Source organism: Hemiscyllium ocellatum, chromosome 17 (genome assembly GCF_020745735.1).
Source record: "Hemiscyllium ocellatum isolate sHemOce1 chromosome 17, sHemOce1.pat.X.cur, whole genome shotgun sequence".
In the NCBI taxonomy this organism is placed as follows: domain Eukaryota; kingdom Metazoa; phylum Chordata; class Chondrichthyes; order Orectolobiformes; family Hemiscylliidae; genus Hemiscyllium; species Hemiscyllium ocellatum.
This window is the reverse complement of record NC_083417.1, coordinates 49,996,268-50,012,003: the sequence shown is the minus strand read 5'-3', so window position 1 is coordinate 50,012,003 and position 15,736 is coordinate 49,996,268. Positions and strand designations below refer to the sequence as shown.

Below are 15,736 nucleotides of genomic sequence, written 5' to 3'. Positions count from 1 at the left end.
TGAGGGAGTGCAGCGTAGATTCACGAGGTCAATTCCCGATATAGTGGGCCTATCATACGTTGAAAGATTAGAGTGACTGTTCTTATATACATGAGTTTAGAAGGATGAGAGGGGATCTGATTGAGACTGATAAGGTTATTAAAGGATTGGACACTCTGGAGGCAGGAAGCATGTTTTCGCTGATGTGTGAGTCTAGAACCAGGGGAGACACTTTAAAAATAAGTAGGCCATTTAGAACAAAATTGAGGAGAAATTTCTTCAACCAGAGAGTGGTGGGTGTATGGAATGCTCTGCCCCAGAAGGCAGTGGAGGCCAAGTCTCTGGATACTTTCAAGAAAGAGATGGATAGAGCTCTTAAAGATAGTGGAATCAAGGGTTATGGGGATACGGCAGGAACAGGATACGGATTGTGGATGATCAGCCATGATCATAATGAATGATGGTGCTGGCTCAAAGGGCTGAATGGCCTACTCCTGCACCTATTGTCTATTGTCAATTGTCTAAGCAGCACCTATGGGACCAGGATTGTATCAGTTGATCAAATAGTCCAGATAAACAAAGTTCCAAATAATAATGCAACTCTGCCTTAAATAAAACTTATTGGTAGACAGCCTTCTCACTTGTGCCCTCAATTGACTCCTCGGACTTTGAGGAGAAATCGACTCAATTAAATTAACTGATGAAATGTTGTGAAGTGATTTGATTGAAAAAACTATATTTAAATTGAGGTAAATGTATTTATAAAAACTGTAATAACTAGACAGAATAATACAGAAACTTTCCCGGTATTTGGGGCATAAAATTTTTGCTGGTTCATAAGGTGCCTGGTAAGATAAAGTTTGCCATATTGCAACTACACAATTGCTACAGATTTGTTAATTGAAGATTTGAGATTCCTTGTTGACATGTTCCCCTGAAAGGATATTTCCACCTTCTTCCCATGTTCTCCCTTCCTGCTATAAGCCAACTGCTGGTAAGAAATGACACAGATCAATCATTGCTGCTGCTTGTTAATATAACGGATATTAACTCCTGTCTACCCCGTCCCACTCCCAACACCCCACGTTTGGATAGAATAGCTGGTAACGGTGACACAAAGAAAACTAGAACATCTATCATCCTGTTCCTAATGACATCTTGGTAACTAACTGCAGGAGCTTTGATAAGATGTATTGGGCCGCTTTATTCTGGAAAAAGGTGGAGTACATCATTTCTCAATCTTACGTTTATTTACAGAGGGAACCACTACAAGTACACCTTCTAACTCAGTCACATTTCTGTTGAAATAAGAGTCTCTACATTTTCTCAAGTGTGTCATGTTTTTAATCCATAAGAGAATCAAGAATTATGGGGAAAACACAGCAAAATGGAGTTAAAGGTTATTAGATTAGCCATAGTCTCATTGAATGGCAAAGTAGACTGAATTGGCCTACTTTTGACTTTGTCTTAGTGTATCACCAAATAATTCCTTCGAACTGCATAAAATAAAAAATAATTGCTGTACATTTTTCATGGCTTACTGCTGATAAAGGCATGAGTCAGAGCTGTTATGCGTAGGAAGCAGAGTAATAGTGGAAGGATACCTGTCGGACTGGAGACCTGTGAGTAGTGGTGTGTCTCAGGGGTCATTGCTGTGCTCGTTACTGTTCTCTATCTACATCAATAATATGGACAAGAATGTACTAAAGGCATGCTTTAGTTTAAGGATGACAAATAGGTGGTATCGTGGACAGTGTGGAATATCATCAGAAATTACAGCAGGTTCTTGATCAGCTAGTGAAGTGGGCTGAGAAATGGCAAATGGAGTTTAATATAGATAAGTGTGAGATCTTGCATTTTGAATAGTCAAATCAAGGTAGGAGTTTTATGGTGAAGACTAGGGCTTTAAGGAGTGTAGCGGAACACAGGGATCTTGGAGTTCAGTTGCATGGTTGTCTGAAAGTGGAGTTACATGTAGACAAGGCAGTCAAGAAAATTTTTCGCACACTGGCCTTTGTCAGTCAGGGCACTGAATATAGACGTTGGGAAGTTATGTTGCAGTTGTGTAGGATATTGGTGAGGTCACACTTGGAGTATTGTGTTCAGTTTTGGTCATCTTGCTATAGGAAGGATGTTATTAAACTGGAAAGAGTGCAGAAGAAATTTACAAGGATGTTGCCAGGACTCAAGGCACTGCGTTATAGGGAGAGATTGGACAAGCTAAGATATTTTTGTTTAGACAGTAGGAGACTGACGGGGATTTTATAGAAGTGTATAAGATCATGACCGGCATAGATAGGGTGAATGCACTCAGTCTTTTTCCTTGGGTAGGGATATCAGGACTAGAGGGCATCAGTTTAAGGTTAGAGGGGAAAGAATAAATGGGAACCTGAGGGCAACGTTTTTTAAACAGAGGGTGGTACACATATGGAATGAGCTGCCAGCAGAAGTGGTTGAGGCAGGTATCTTAAAAGGCATTTGGGCAAATGCATGCATTGGAAATGTCTAGAAGGATATGGGCAAGTGCAGGAAAATGGGGTTAGCATTGATGGACATTTTGGTCAACATGGACCAGTTTGGGTCAAAGGGCCTGTCTCCATGTTGTAGGACTCTATAACTGGAGGAATACATATTGGGGGTTTCATTAGACAAGGCAAATTTGAATCCAGTGATGTTAATATGACTCAATGCAATTTTAGAAAATCAGTGGGGACAGAATGGGTTATTTATACTCCACCCCCTTATACTGTACATAAAGCAGCCAAACCAGAGGTTTGTTTAGGGATTCCTGTAAACTATTCATACAAATGAGTGCATTAATCCTTAAATTACCCCACTAAGTAATTCACCAATCCAAAAGGGAACCTTCACATCTCTTCACCAAGATCCCTTGCTCTACAGTCAGTGAATCCATAAGAGGAGCCACCAGACTTCCTGCCCTCTGTAATTAATCAGGCCTCAAAAAATACTATTCACTGACAGGATTGAAGTGAGACCTGAACGTGCAAGTGGTTGGGGACTCCAACTATCTTCATCAGACAAGCAACAAACTCACTGCACCATCTTCGTGGTTGAAGTTGCTTATTCAATATCTGGAGAGCAGTATTTAAAGCTGCTACAATGTAAAATTGAAGCTCATGTTTAATTGTGTTCTTACTTAATGTACAAATTGGTTTATTAGCTTACTTCAGCCAGATGCACCACTTAATGATTGGGTTTGTTTTGTTTTCAATTTTGGTAATTGACCAATAATCCATTCACAGCTCTGATTCATAAACTGAGAGCTTCTCGAAAACATAGAATTAACACCAAAACAATCATGCCATAAAACTAATACCAGTTGGACTACTCATAACAGTGGGTAGAGTTTCAACTTGCCAATCAGTTGGAAAACCGCTGTTGTGAATCAGTCGGAAAACCGCTGTTGTGAATCAGTCACCAATTATAGGTATCAATGACAATGAAAATCCAGTATTTTATGGAACAAACACTAATTCACAAATTCCAGTTTTGCATCCAGCTGACAAACTGACAGCCTGCTGCACATCCTGCTGCACTATTGATTTTCAAACAGTTTCCGCCACTTACATTGGTGATGCAGAAGAGGGCAACCAGGAAAGTTCCACCGGCTGTTACCAATGTGAAGAGCTTTCGGTGATTCTTCAATGACTTAAAATCATCTGTAATTCCAGTGACAACAGCCTCCATACCACCCATCTAAGTGAAATAAACCATGTAAGAATAAGTTCAACCTTTAACGCATTGGGACTTCATCACATGCTCAAAATATAAGGGTTTTTAAACAAAAAAACAACATAAATAGAAGTAAAAAGAAACACAGAAAAGTTCAGAAATACATTGAATGATCAAAAGATTTAAAGGGAGAAGATCAATTATGTCTTGCTGGAGCCCAAAGGCCTTTGCCTTAAGGTTCTACAGGAACAAATTTTAGTGATACTCCTGGTAGCTCAAAGAATGAATTTTCAAGGTGTCCTTAAAACTTGAATGTCTGATTAAGGCTTTCCACTTCAGTGCTGCTGGTGCATGCTGGGAAAGTCCATGGAAAAGGCACACTTGTTTCTAGTCTATAAGTCACATCAGCAAAATTAGATGTCTTACCTAGCCCTGGTTTGGTCCTGAGAAAGGACATCCAAATACTGACAATGCAGAAGAGTTGAGCTGTTTATAATCAAGCCAAGGGGTCCAAAGTGAAGAGGGATGGTGAATGCATTTTCTCATCAACCTGTTCAGAGATATTATTACACACCTCTGGAGCAAGTGGGATTGGAACCTGAGCCTCCTGGTTCAGAGATAGGCACACTACCCCTTTGCTACAAGAGCTCATTGAGGATGGTGCTTCAAGAAAGGAAATAGGGAAATCCCTGGCAATTACAGGCCAGTCAGTCTCATGTCTGTCGTTTACAAGGTGTTAGAAAGGATTCTGGGGGATAGGCTTTATGACCATCTGGAAGAGCATGGCTTGATTAAATGCAGTCAGCACGGCTTTGTGAGGGGCAGGTCATGCCTCACAAATCTTATTGAGTTCTTTGAGGCTGTTACTAGACAAGTTGATGAGGGTCGAGCGGTGGACGTGGTGTATATGGACTTCAGCAAGGCATTTGATAAGGTTCCCCATTGTAGGCTCGTTCAGAAAGTCAGGAAGAATGGGATACAGGGAAATTTAGCTGTCTGGATACAGAATTGCTGGTCCACAGAAAACAGTGAGTGGTAGTAGAAGTAAAGTATTCTGCCTAGAGTGGTGTTCCACAGGGCTCTGTTCTTGGGCCTCTACTCTTTGTAATTTTTATTAATGACTTGGATGAGGAGATTGAAGGACGGTTTAGCGAGTTTGTAGATGACACAAAGGTTGGAGGTGTCGTTGACAGTATAGAGGGCTGTTGTAGGCTGCAGCGTGACATTGACAGGATGCAGAGATGGGCTGAGAAGTGGCAGATGGAGTTCAACTTGGATAAATGCGGGGTGATGCATTTTGGAAGGGCGAACTTGGAAGTTGAGTATAGGATTCTTGGCAGTGTGGAGGAACAGCGGGATCTTGGTATGCCAGTACATAGATCCCTTAAACTTGCCACCCAGGTGGACAGGGTTGTTAAGAAAACATATGGTGTTTTGGCTTTCATTAACAGGGGGATTGAGTTTAAGAGCCATGAGATCTTGTTGCAGCTCTATAAAACTTTGGTTAGACCGCACTTGGAATACTGTGTCCAGTTCTGGTCGCCCTGTTATAGGAAAGATGTGGATGCTTTGGAGAGTGTTCAGAGGAGGTTTACCAGGATGCTGTCTGGAATGAAGGGCTTATCTTACGAAGAGAGGTTGACTGAGCTCAGACTTTTTTCATTGGAAAAAAGAAGGAAGAGAGGGGACCTATTTAAGGTGTATAAGGTAATGAGAGGCATAGGTAGAATTGATAGCCAGAGACCTTTTCCCAGGACAGAAATTGTTAACACGAGGGGTCATAGTTTTAAGCTGTTTGGCGGAAAGCATAGAGGGGATGTCAGAGGTGGGTTCTTTACACAGAGAGTTGCGAGAGCATGGAATGCGTTGCCAGCAGCAGTTGTGGAAGCGAAGTCATTGGGGATATTTAAGAGACTGCTGGACATGCATATGGTCACAGAAATTTGAGGGTTTGTACATTAGGTTCACCTTACATGACGATCAATGGTCGGCACAATATCGTGGGCTGAAGGGCCTGTTCTGTGCTGTACTCTTCTATGTCCTATGTTCTACAAAGATGTTGCCTGGATTGGAGTGTCTTAGCTATAAAGGTGAAAAACTTGCATTGTTTCCATTAGAGTTTCAGAGGCTGACTGGTGATCTGATAGAAGTATATAAAAATACGAGGGAATGGATAAGGGGGGACAGTTGGGGTCTCTTTCCCAGGGTGTAAATGTCATATACTAGGGGGCAGAAGTTTTAAGTGAGAGGGGGAATTTTAAGGGAGATGTATGAGGAAAGTTTTTTTTAATGCGGAGCACAGCAGAGACAGCTTAAAGGTGGTGTCCGCTTTTGTGTCAAAGACACATGACTTTCTTGCACTTACTGGAGGTGAGGTGGCGGAAACATAGTTTTATGTGGATAAAATAAACCAGGGATTATCTTTGCATTCCTGAATGATCCTGGAAATAATGAATAGAGTTAACAAACAGAGCAGGATCTGATAAAGCTCTGTGTAGTCCAGACGGATCTAATAGTGGATGGCTAAACCGATTGTCTGTCGTATCCTTTCAGGCCAATGTGACAAGTGAAATAATTTTTCTGCCAAAATCTATGAGTCACTTCAGAAAGAGTGAAATCTGGTGATTGAGTGGACAAACTTGTGTCCTCCTAACTCTGCATTTCAAATTACTTAACTCATCAATTTTCTGTTAACTAGGTATTCTAGTATTTCTAGATGAATTCTTGTTTGTGGCATGGCAGAATATCAGTCATGCATCAAAATAATATTAGAAGGGAGTAACTATATGAAATTACACCAAAAATGCAACGAGCCGCAAATTGATATCTTTGTGTTTGCTCAGCTGAATCCTCTCATCCCACTATTTCTTTATATTTCACTAGTGTCAGCATGGACAACAATTTCAATCCATTAATCTGCTAGTCACCAACAGTGAAAGCTATGGCAGGTGAAGATACATAAGGTTTCTTTTATTTTCTTCATTCTTGGGCTTTAGACATTATTTGAAAGGACAGCATTTAGTATCCATCCCTAGTTGTCAGTGGGAAGATAGTGGTGAAGTTTCTTCATGAACATCTGTAGTCACATGGTGAGATTATTTGCACAACATTTTCTCCAAATTGAGATTTGAAATTAAGAGTAGTTGATAATGTGAAGGAAATTTCACTTTCTAAAACTTCATGGTTCAAAGTGAAGTTCTAAGTCTTTGCTCCTTTCACCATTATGAACTAATCATAATCTCAATAAATCTCAAATATCAATTGATATTGGCCACCTAATGAATTAGTCCAGGTTCTAATTAATCAGCTCCATAGATATTACTTTAAATAAGAGACAGAGATTAGGGTAGATTGGAAATGGAAAAGTCGCCATAATCCCACACAATTGAAGGACTACTCTCTCAGAGAGAGAGAGAGAGAGAGAGAGGACTGCTAGTAATTTTAACCTGAGGTTCACCACACCTCAGGCGAGGGGCAAGTTTGAGAAATTGGGACCTTCATGCCGACATTACTGGCCTGAGTGTGACCGTCAGGTTAAACTCACCAGCAGTCATCTTTCTAATGAGAGGTCAGCCCTACACTTCTTTGGGAGTATGATAACTTTATGGTAACTTTACCTTTTGAGGACAAATAGGTGTTAAACAATTCAACGAAGTCTAAGATTTCACCATCTGATGTTCCTAAGGAAGGCCTGAATATCTAATGTAGTTACAAATTATACCCTCCCTCCCTTGTCCTTTTATTGAAAAACTTTGCATTTTCTACGAGGGATGAAATGGCATAAGTAAAATAACTGGATGAAAGTGGAATTCACATGGGCTGTGGTTGAGGGGTGTTGGGTCGGAGAGTAATCATTGCTTTATTTAACTACTATGTTATGGCTGTGAATCAAGGTGTAGAATTGCCCACAAAGAACTCTCGCTGCCAACACAATCATCATGAAACTTCACTAATCCTCAAGATATTAGAAGTGAGGAAAGTTTAAATTAGGGCTCTAAAATAACTGTTGTAAACTAGGAAAACACTCATGTCAGTGTGATAGCAGGGTGGCAAGGCTTACGAATTGGAAATTCATCTCTTCAAGCTGAGTTAATATTATTTAAAGTGACCAGCATTAAAACCAAGAGAAGTTAGAAGATGTTGCTGTATTTCACAGCAGCCATCTTTAAAGGATCCTTTTAAAGAATTTGCTACCAGAGATCCTGACAGTATGATACATGTTGTCTCTCAACATTGAAGTTGCACTCAGTTGCTTTCAAGAATAAAGTGTTTTTCTTATGTGGAACACAAACATAGGTGGATTGAATGGTCTGTTCCTGTGCTGTCCATTTCAAGATCTGGATTTAATGCTGGTAGAGTTCTCATCCACCAGTTGGAGAAACAATGGGAAATCTGCCTCACTTTCATTGGAGAAGCACAACCAAATTATATGCCAGATGGAGGCTGACAAGTTCTCTATTGCCAGAATTGCCACCAGGAACAGTGGCTGCTGCTAGTATTGCTCCAGGATTTCACCAGGATCCCTACAATCAGGGAAATGAGATGATGGTTAGGAAGGGAAGCATGGTGATTGGAGGCAAGTGCAAGGGGATGGCATTCAGTGGAGCCTTCTGTTCCTTTTGTCAGTTCCCCCAATTGAACACTGAATGCTTGACTATGAGCACTCAACCCAAAATCAGGTAGGATGCTGGAAAATCCAAATCTGTTTGCTGAACAGCCTTTAGGCAGCACAGGGAATCTCTGGTGACTCCCAGTTAATCCTGAACAAACTGTAAATTTCAGTGGGGTCAGGGATAATTGGTGTCAATTAATGAAGCTCATTGATATCCCACCGCAAGGTGTCAAGTTCCTTGTACTAACCTATTCCATCTCTGATTGAATTGTTGGAGGTTTGCCAACACCAGAAGACTATAACAGATCTGTCCCACGATTAAGTTGGCCTGGTCACCTTGTTTCCCTGGGTTATATTCCAGCCTATGAACTACTGATGTTTAGAATTAGAACAGTGAGGAACACGAGGTAAAGTTGCATTTTACTTACTGAGCTGTCAATTCCCAATGTCAGCAGCATTATGAAGAACATAATTGCCCAAAATGTTGACCCTGGGAGAGTGGAGATTGCTTCAGGATAAATAACAAACACTAAGCCTGGACCTGAAAACAGAATAGCACACAGCAAATTAGTTGGTACACTGAGTTTATATAAAAGTGTAATTGATAAACAAGAAAATACCACATAAGTTTGGAATAGAGTGGCAAATAATTCCAGTATTTACGCTTATTAGTCTTGTAAGGTGCAAATCCCTGTAGATAATTACAGACATTTTGAAGGAACAATGATAGCACTGCTCAGTGGCTAGTCAGGCATTAAATAATCTGGCTTCAGATTAGTTTCTGAATGAGCTTTCTGAAAATTCCTAAAACAGAAGCTGGAGGACAAATCACTGTGCTTTAAATTTAAAAGTCCAGTTTTTCACCATTAGTTTGCAAGCAATAATTATTAAAGCAACTTAAAGTTTTCATCAAACTTTAAAAAAAACATCAAAACACAGCCCAAGATTCCACTTTCTGCTTAGGCTTTATCCTGGTCTCTTACTGGTTTTGGACCGTGGGCAGCACGGTGGCACAGTGGTTAGCACTGCTGCCTCACAGCGCTAGAAACCCGGGTTCAATTCCTGCCTCAGGCGACTGACCCCTGTGTGGAGTTTGCACGTTCTCCCCGTGTCTGTGTGGGTTTCCTCAGGGTGCTCCGGTTTCCTCCCACAGTCCAAAGATGCGGGTCAGGTGAATTGGCCATACTAAATTGCCCGTAGTGTTAGGTAAGGGGTAAATGTAGGGGTATGGGTGGGTTGCGCTTCGGCGGGTCGGTGTGGACTTGTTGGGCCTAAGGGCCTGTTTCCACACTGTAAGTAATCTAATCTAATCTAAAAGGTGGCAATCTCAACTGAAGTTAGTAGTGAGTGACACTGATCAGTTAGTTATACATCAACAAAGATTCTTCTTCAGAACTTCGCTGAACAATCTCAAAAAGAAAATAAATTTCAAACTTGTTCCCAGCATCCTTCTTAAACAATTGCCCTAATCTGATATTTCTGTTGCCCATACAATTTCATTAGCCATCTGTCAAAGATTCATCCTTGCCCAACTCCTCCTCCTCATTACAAAAGCAAAGTGCTGGAGATCTGAAATAAAAACATAAAGTGCTGGAGAACATCAACAGTTCTGGCAGTAACTGTGGAGATAGAGCCATGGTTAACATTTTGAATCTGGTGTGATCTCTTATCAGAACTAAAGAGGTCTATAAAATTATGTTTTTTATACTATTGGAAAGAAGTGAGGAGATGTAAGATGGAACAGAGGCAAAAGTAGTGTTAATTGTACTGGAGAAAAGATAGAGATGAAGAGTAGGTGTTAATAGCCCAGGTAATGGCAGAGAATAGGAAAACAATGCTGAGAGCAAACCCATATAAACAAAATTGGCTTTCTTTGGAACAGAGGGGAGCAAAGGGAGAAATCAAGGTGGAGAATAAAGATCCTGGTTTGAAGTTGTTGAACGTGCCTAAACCAAAAATGAGATTCTGTTCCTTTAAGTTGCTTTAGGCTTCACTGGAGCACTGCAGTAGGCCTCAGACAAAAACTAGTTCTAAAAAAATGTCATACCAAACTTGAAATGTTAACTCTATTTCTGTCTCTCCATGGATGGTGCCAGACCTGCTGAGTTTTTTCAAGGTTTTCTGTGTTTGCTTCAGATTTCCAATGTCTGCAGTGTTTTGCATTTGCTTGCACAAAGATGTTAAGCATAAGAGCAAAATGGTATATCGAAATAGCAAGCAACCAGAAGGTCAGGCTCATTCCCATGGACAGAGCAGAGGTATTCCACAAAGTGATCACACTGTCAGCATTTGGTCTCACCAATGTAGAGGAGACTGCTCTGAAGCAGTAAACACAGTAAGCTAGACGTTTTTGATTACACCTTTTGTGAATCACTTTGGGATAGCTTCTTACATTCCAGGACTTATATAATTGCAAGTTGTCAGGCAGGACACAAAATACTGAGGGCAATAGGTGAATTCACCCTGAAAACCCTCAAAACTCTCGTGAAAATCCAATCTGTCACTGATGTGACCAATCAGCGAACAGATGCTCCCTGAGAACCCAACAGCAGCAAAAGCAAGAGATAAGCAGCCTGTGGTTGCAACAGTGTAGAGAAAGCGAATAGCAGCAATAAACAAAGCTGCTAGGTCAGGGACAATGATGCCAGGGGCTATTGGGTAGGAAGAGAGGCCAGAGAGAGTGCAGCTGACTGGCCAGAGGAACAAGGCTGGGAATAGGACAGCCAGCAGGGGAGTGACACCTGAGGAGTGGGCAAGTAAGGCTGCAAATACGAGAGAAAGGATCTAAGAATATAAAAATGGGGAAGAGAGCTTGAAAAGTGGGAAAGAAGATAAAATTACTGTCAAACATCACTCATTTTGTCTGTACATGGTGGGCCAATTCCTATCATTAACAAATCTGAACAAGTGTCCCTCAGATAAAGAGCTCATTAATGTTGAATAAGTCGTAAATACACATATAACCAACACAATTGGCAAGACAGAGCTTTAATACACTGAATTTACACCTTTTCATCAAAATTGTGACAAGAACAAGCTGACAACTATGATAAATCAAAATGACTTTATTTCCACAAAGAGGATGGTTTGATCAAACTCTGAGAAGATATTAACACCTAATGTGGAGGAGAGGACGGTAAATTTTATCGTCTGATAGCCTGACCTGCCACTTCTAATGAATGTATTGCTCTCATTAGCACAATAAGTTAATTACTAAGGAGACAAGCTAACTTAAATATTTTCTGCAGGAGCTAGTAAGTGGTATTTGATGTGAACAATACTCATTTTGGGAAAAGTTAAAAACCACACAACACCTAGTTATAGTCTAACAGGTTTATTTGGAGGCACCAGCTTTCAAAGTGCTGCTGCTTCATCAGGTAACTGTGGAGCAGGACCATAAGACACAGTATTTATAGCAAAAGGTTACAGTGTCATGCAGCTGTAATATATTAAACAAACTTAGATTAAGTCTTTCATCTTTTAGAACGGTTTTGTTGGTTTCGGATCATTAATATATAAATCCTAGAACTCCTTTTAAGTCACATTCACGTTTTCTAACCTAATGTGTCATCTCAGCTCAGACAATGCATTAAAGGTGTGAGGTTAAAATCTGTCTGTGTCACCATCTTGTGTTAGACTGGTTCTATTTCTAAAGTGGGATTTACAGAATCTTACATGGATTGACTGTAGGTTGTGCATTTCTTGAGCAAAGAAAAATATAATTCAGCAAATACAGGTTCACCCCATAAACATATATGTGTGTGCATGCAGGAGAGACTAGGTGAATGTGTACATGTGGGTGTGAGTGCATGTGAGAGTGTGTGTATAAGCTTGGTGAAGTATGTGTGTGAGTATGATGGGGTATAAGCCTGTGAGAGGGTGCTTGCATGGATGTGAGTGTGGGAGTGTATGTGTGTGCGCATGAGACAGTGCTTGTGTATCTGAGAGAGTCTGTGTTTGTGTGTGTGCGCGCACGCTTGACACACACAACCACACACATACACACTCTTGCATACTCACACACTAACATCATGACATTTTGGGAAGACTGATAAAGACTTTGGGAAGTCATCATAGTCATCATTCTTCATGATAGGCCAGACTACATTCCATTTGTTTCCTCAAGCATCAAGAGATCTGAACATTTTACCTGGACTGATACCATGTTAGGTAGAAAAGGATAGTTTTCAGAGCCGAGGCTTCCACTATGGAATCTCACTGGACAAAAGCAATGGTTGTAGCATATGTACTGTAGAATTCTGTTTAGTTTTGAAACTTGGCCTTCTGTTTCACAAGTTCCATTTGAAACCAATAAAATTACAATGCATTGTATTTCCACAGTGTTTGTGCCATTCGTTCCAGTAAATTTTCAATGGATTTTGTGCAAATTCAGATTTCTGTTTCAGTTTCCAGTATTCTCAATTTTTCTTTTACTTTCATCAGTGATTCATTCATATCCATCTCTGAGCTTATCTGTGACGTGCAACAGAACTTCAGTCCACATGTCTCCGTACCATATTGAACAACTGATAACTACATACTACTTTATACAAAACTCTGCTGGCCTTTGTACTTGTACTATATGCTTGGATCAATGTTACCTCACTTAAACTCTCATATGCTTTATTTCTCCCTTAATAGTCTTCTTTCCACATTCAATGTCACAACTGGTAATTGAAGCAATCAAATCATTCAAGGTACAATTTCAATCTTTTCTCCAGGTCAAAATAAATAAGGCTTTAAGAAAAACCTAAAGAATTACTTTATTAATGTCATGACAAACCCAGTTGTTATTCAAATTTGTTTGAAAATAAAAAGATAGGATGACAAATATAAAAGATACTAACAAGTTTGCATTGACACTGATAGAAGGGGATCTTTGTAGTGATTATAACAAGGTCAGCCAGGTGGACCTGATAGAATAAAAGTTCCCTGATTGGGGCTTTTAATCTGGTCCAATCAGGGAGCCATGGCTGACAGATTAAAACAGGAGTGTTCTTCCCCCTCCAACTCTATTTTGATTTAATCCCTGCCCTCCCCTTCACTGTTTGATCACACAGCATTGCCCTTTGATGTGAAGGGCTCTGCTTGTCACTGGCCACTCGGGTGTTTCCTTTCTTCCTGGTGGTGGAAACTGAATAAAGATTCATGCAGCGTGCGTCTTTCACTGTGTCTCACACCTGCACACACACAACATTGGTGCTGGGGAAAAAATAAGCACTACCGCAGTTAGGCAGTAGTGTGGGGGTTTAAGAAAAAAAAAGAAAAAATAAATAAACTGGAGTGTCAGCAGTAAAAATAACCAGGAGTATTAGAGAGTCTGGTCACTCTGAGAACTGGCTCTGAGGAAGCTGGAGCAGTGTCAAAAAAACAAATAAAACAGGAGCATCCTTACTGGGTTGCTGGGGGTGTCTGCATGCTATGCACTGTTTCTCATTTGACTGGAAAGTCTTGTATGTATTTATTATTTTTGTAATGACTGAAAGTGGGATTTGAGGTTTGTCCCCATTTCACCTGAAAACTGGTTGAACGATAGGGTTTGGGGTCTGACTTTGCCATTCCCTTTCCCTGTAAATTGTTGTTTCTTGTATACTGCTGTTCATGTTCACTGTTTGTTTGTCATTTATACTGGTGATTAAAATATTAAAAAAAAAGGAGTGTCAGAGGTTCTGACACTTGGAGAGCTATCCACATGTAAATAAAGGCTGACGTGGTGATTGGACACCAGCCTCTGTGGAGCTATTTTTGTGGCATTGAGAGCAAATATGCTCCTGAAGAGATTCATTGTCATTTTGAGTTGGGGTAAGCATTTCTGGCATCAAGCTGTTATTTGGGAGGCTTGACTCATTCAATCCTGCCATCAAAGACTGGGGTCCAGTATGTGGAAAGAATGTGTTATTTTTTTCTGGACAAATGACATTGGGGCAGATGAAAGGCAACACGTAATTCCCTTGAAAATTTGCAGTCCCATAGCTTTTTTGGTTATTCGGACTCTCACTTTCACTGAGACACCAGATACTAAAACCTTTCAAGAGTTGACGGACGTAGTTAAGGAATAGTATGACCCCAAAATTTTGAGTTGCAATCATTTTTCTTAGGCAATTCAAGAACTAGAGGAATCCATACTGAGATTTTACTGACTAACAGAGGCATGTGGTTTTGGTTGAAGCCTTTAACGTGATGCTGAGAGACTGTTTGGTATGTGGGATTAATGATGTAACCATGCAAAAACGCCTTGTAGCTGAAGCCTAACTGGACTTCAAACAGGCACTACAATTGGCTTTCTTATTGGAATATGTGGCAAGTGGAGCATGTGAGTTGCAGGGTATTCTGATCGACCCTCACCAGTCTGACTGAGCTTGGGGAATAGCATTTGAGTAAAGACGATTGCATAACTTGACTCAGGACATGCCTCTTGCTGAGATACTTGTATCATCGATAGTCACAGGTGAGGTGCCGGAAGACTGGAGGTTGGCAAACGTGGTGCCACTGTTTAAGAAGGGTGGTAAGGACAAGCCAGGGAACTATAGACCAGTGAGCCTGACCTCAGTGGTGAGCAAGTTGTTGGAGAGATTCCTGAGGGACAGGATGTACATTTATTTGGAAAGGTAAGGACTGATTAGGGATAGTCAACATGGCTTTGTGCATGGGAAATCATGTCTCACAAACTTGATTGAGTTGTTTGAAGAAGTAACAATGAGAATTGATGAGGACAGAGCAATAGATGTGATCTATATGGACTTCAGTAAGGCATTCAACAAGGTTCCCCATGGGAGACTGGTGAGCAAGGTTAGATCTCATGGAATACAGAGAGAACTAGCCATTTGGATACAGAACTGGCTCAACGTTAGAAGATAGAGGGTGGTGGTGGACAGTTGTTTTTCAGACTGGAGGCCTGTGACCAATGGAGTGCCACTAGGATCAGTGCTAGGTCCTCTACTTCTGCCTATCTTCTTTTCCACCTATCCACTCCACCCTCTCCTCCCTGACCTATCACCTTCATCTCCTCCCCCACTCACCCATTGTACTCTATGCTACTCTCTCCCCACCCCACCCTCCTCTAGCTTAACTCTCCATGCTTCCAGCTCACTGCCTTTATTCCTGATGAAGGGCTTTTGCCCGAAACGTCGATTTCGCTGTTCATTGGATGCTGCCTGAACTGCTGTGCTCTTCCAGCACCACTGATCCAGAATAAATGATTTGCATGCGAGCATAAGAGGTACAGTTAGCAGGTTTGTAGATGACACCAAAATTGGAGGTGTAGTGGACAGCGAAGAATGTTACCTCAGATTGCAAGAGGATCTTGATCAGATGGGCCAACGGCCAATGAGCTGAGAAGTGGCACATGGAGTTTAATTCAGATAAATGCGAGGTGCTGCGTTTTGGGAAAGCAAGTCTTAGCAGGACTTATACACTTAATGGTAAGGTCCTAGGGAGTGTTGCTGAACAAAG

The 15,736-nt window shown here is 40.9% G+C and overlaps 1 protein-coding gene across 1 annotated transcript in view; it reads right to left on the bottom strand.

Moving 5' to 3' along the window:
- The window catches only part of slc6a2 (solute carrier family 6 member 2), a 180,699-nt gene that overhangs the window by 35,883 nt on the left and 129,080 nt on the right, over window positions 1-15,736 (bottom strand). Inside the window, exons 8-9 of the mRNA XM_060838138.1 lie at window positions 8,713-8,825; window positions 3,568-3,696 (exon numbers count right to left, since the gene is read on the bottom strand). Of these exons, the coding sequence (XP_060694121.1) occupies window positions 3,568-3,696; window positions 8,713-8,825 (242 nt within the window). The remainder of the gene's footprint in view (window positions 1-3,567; window positions 3,697-8,712; window positions 8,826-15,736) is intronic.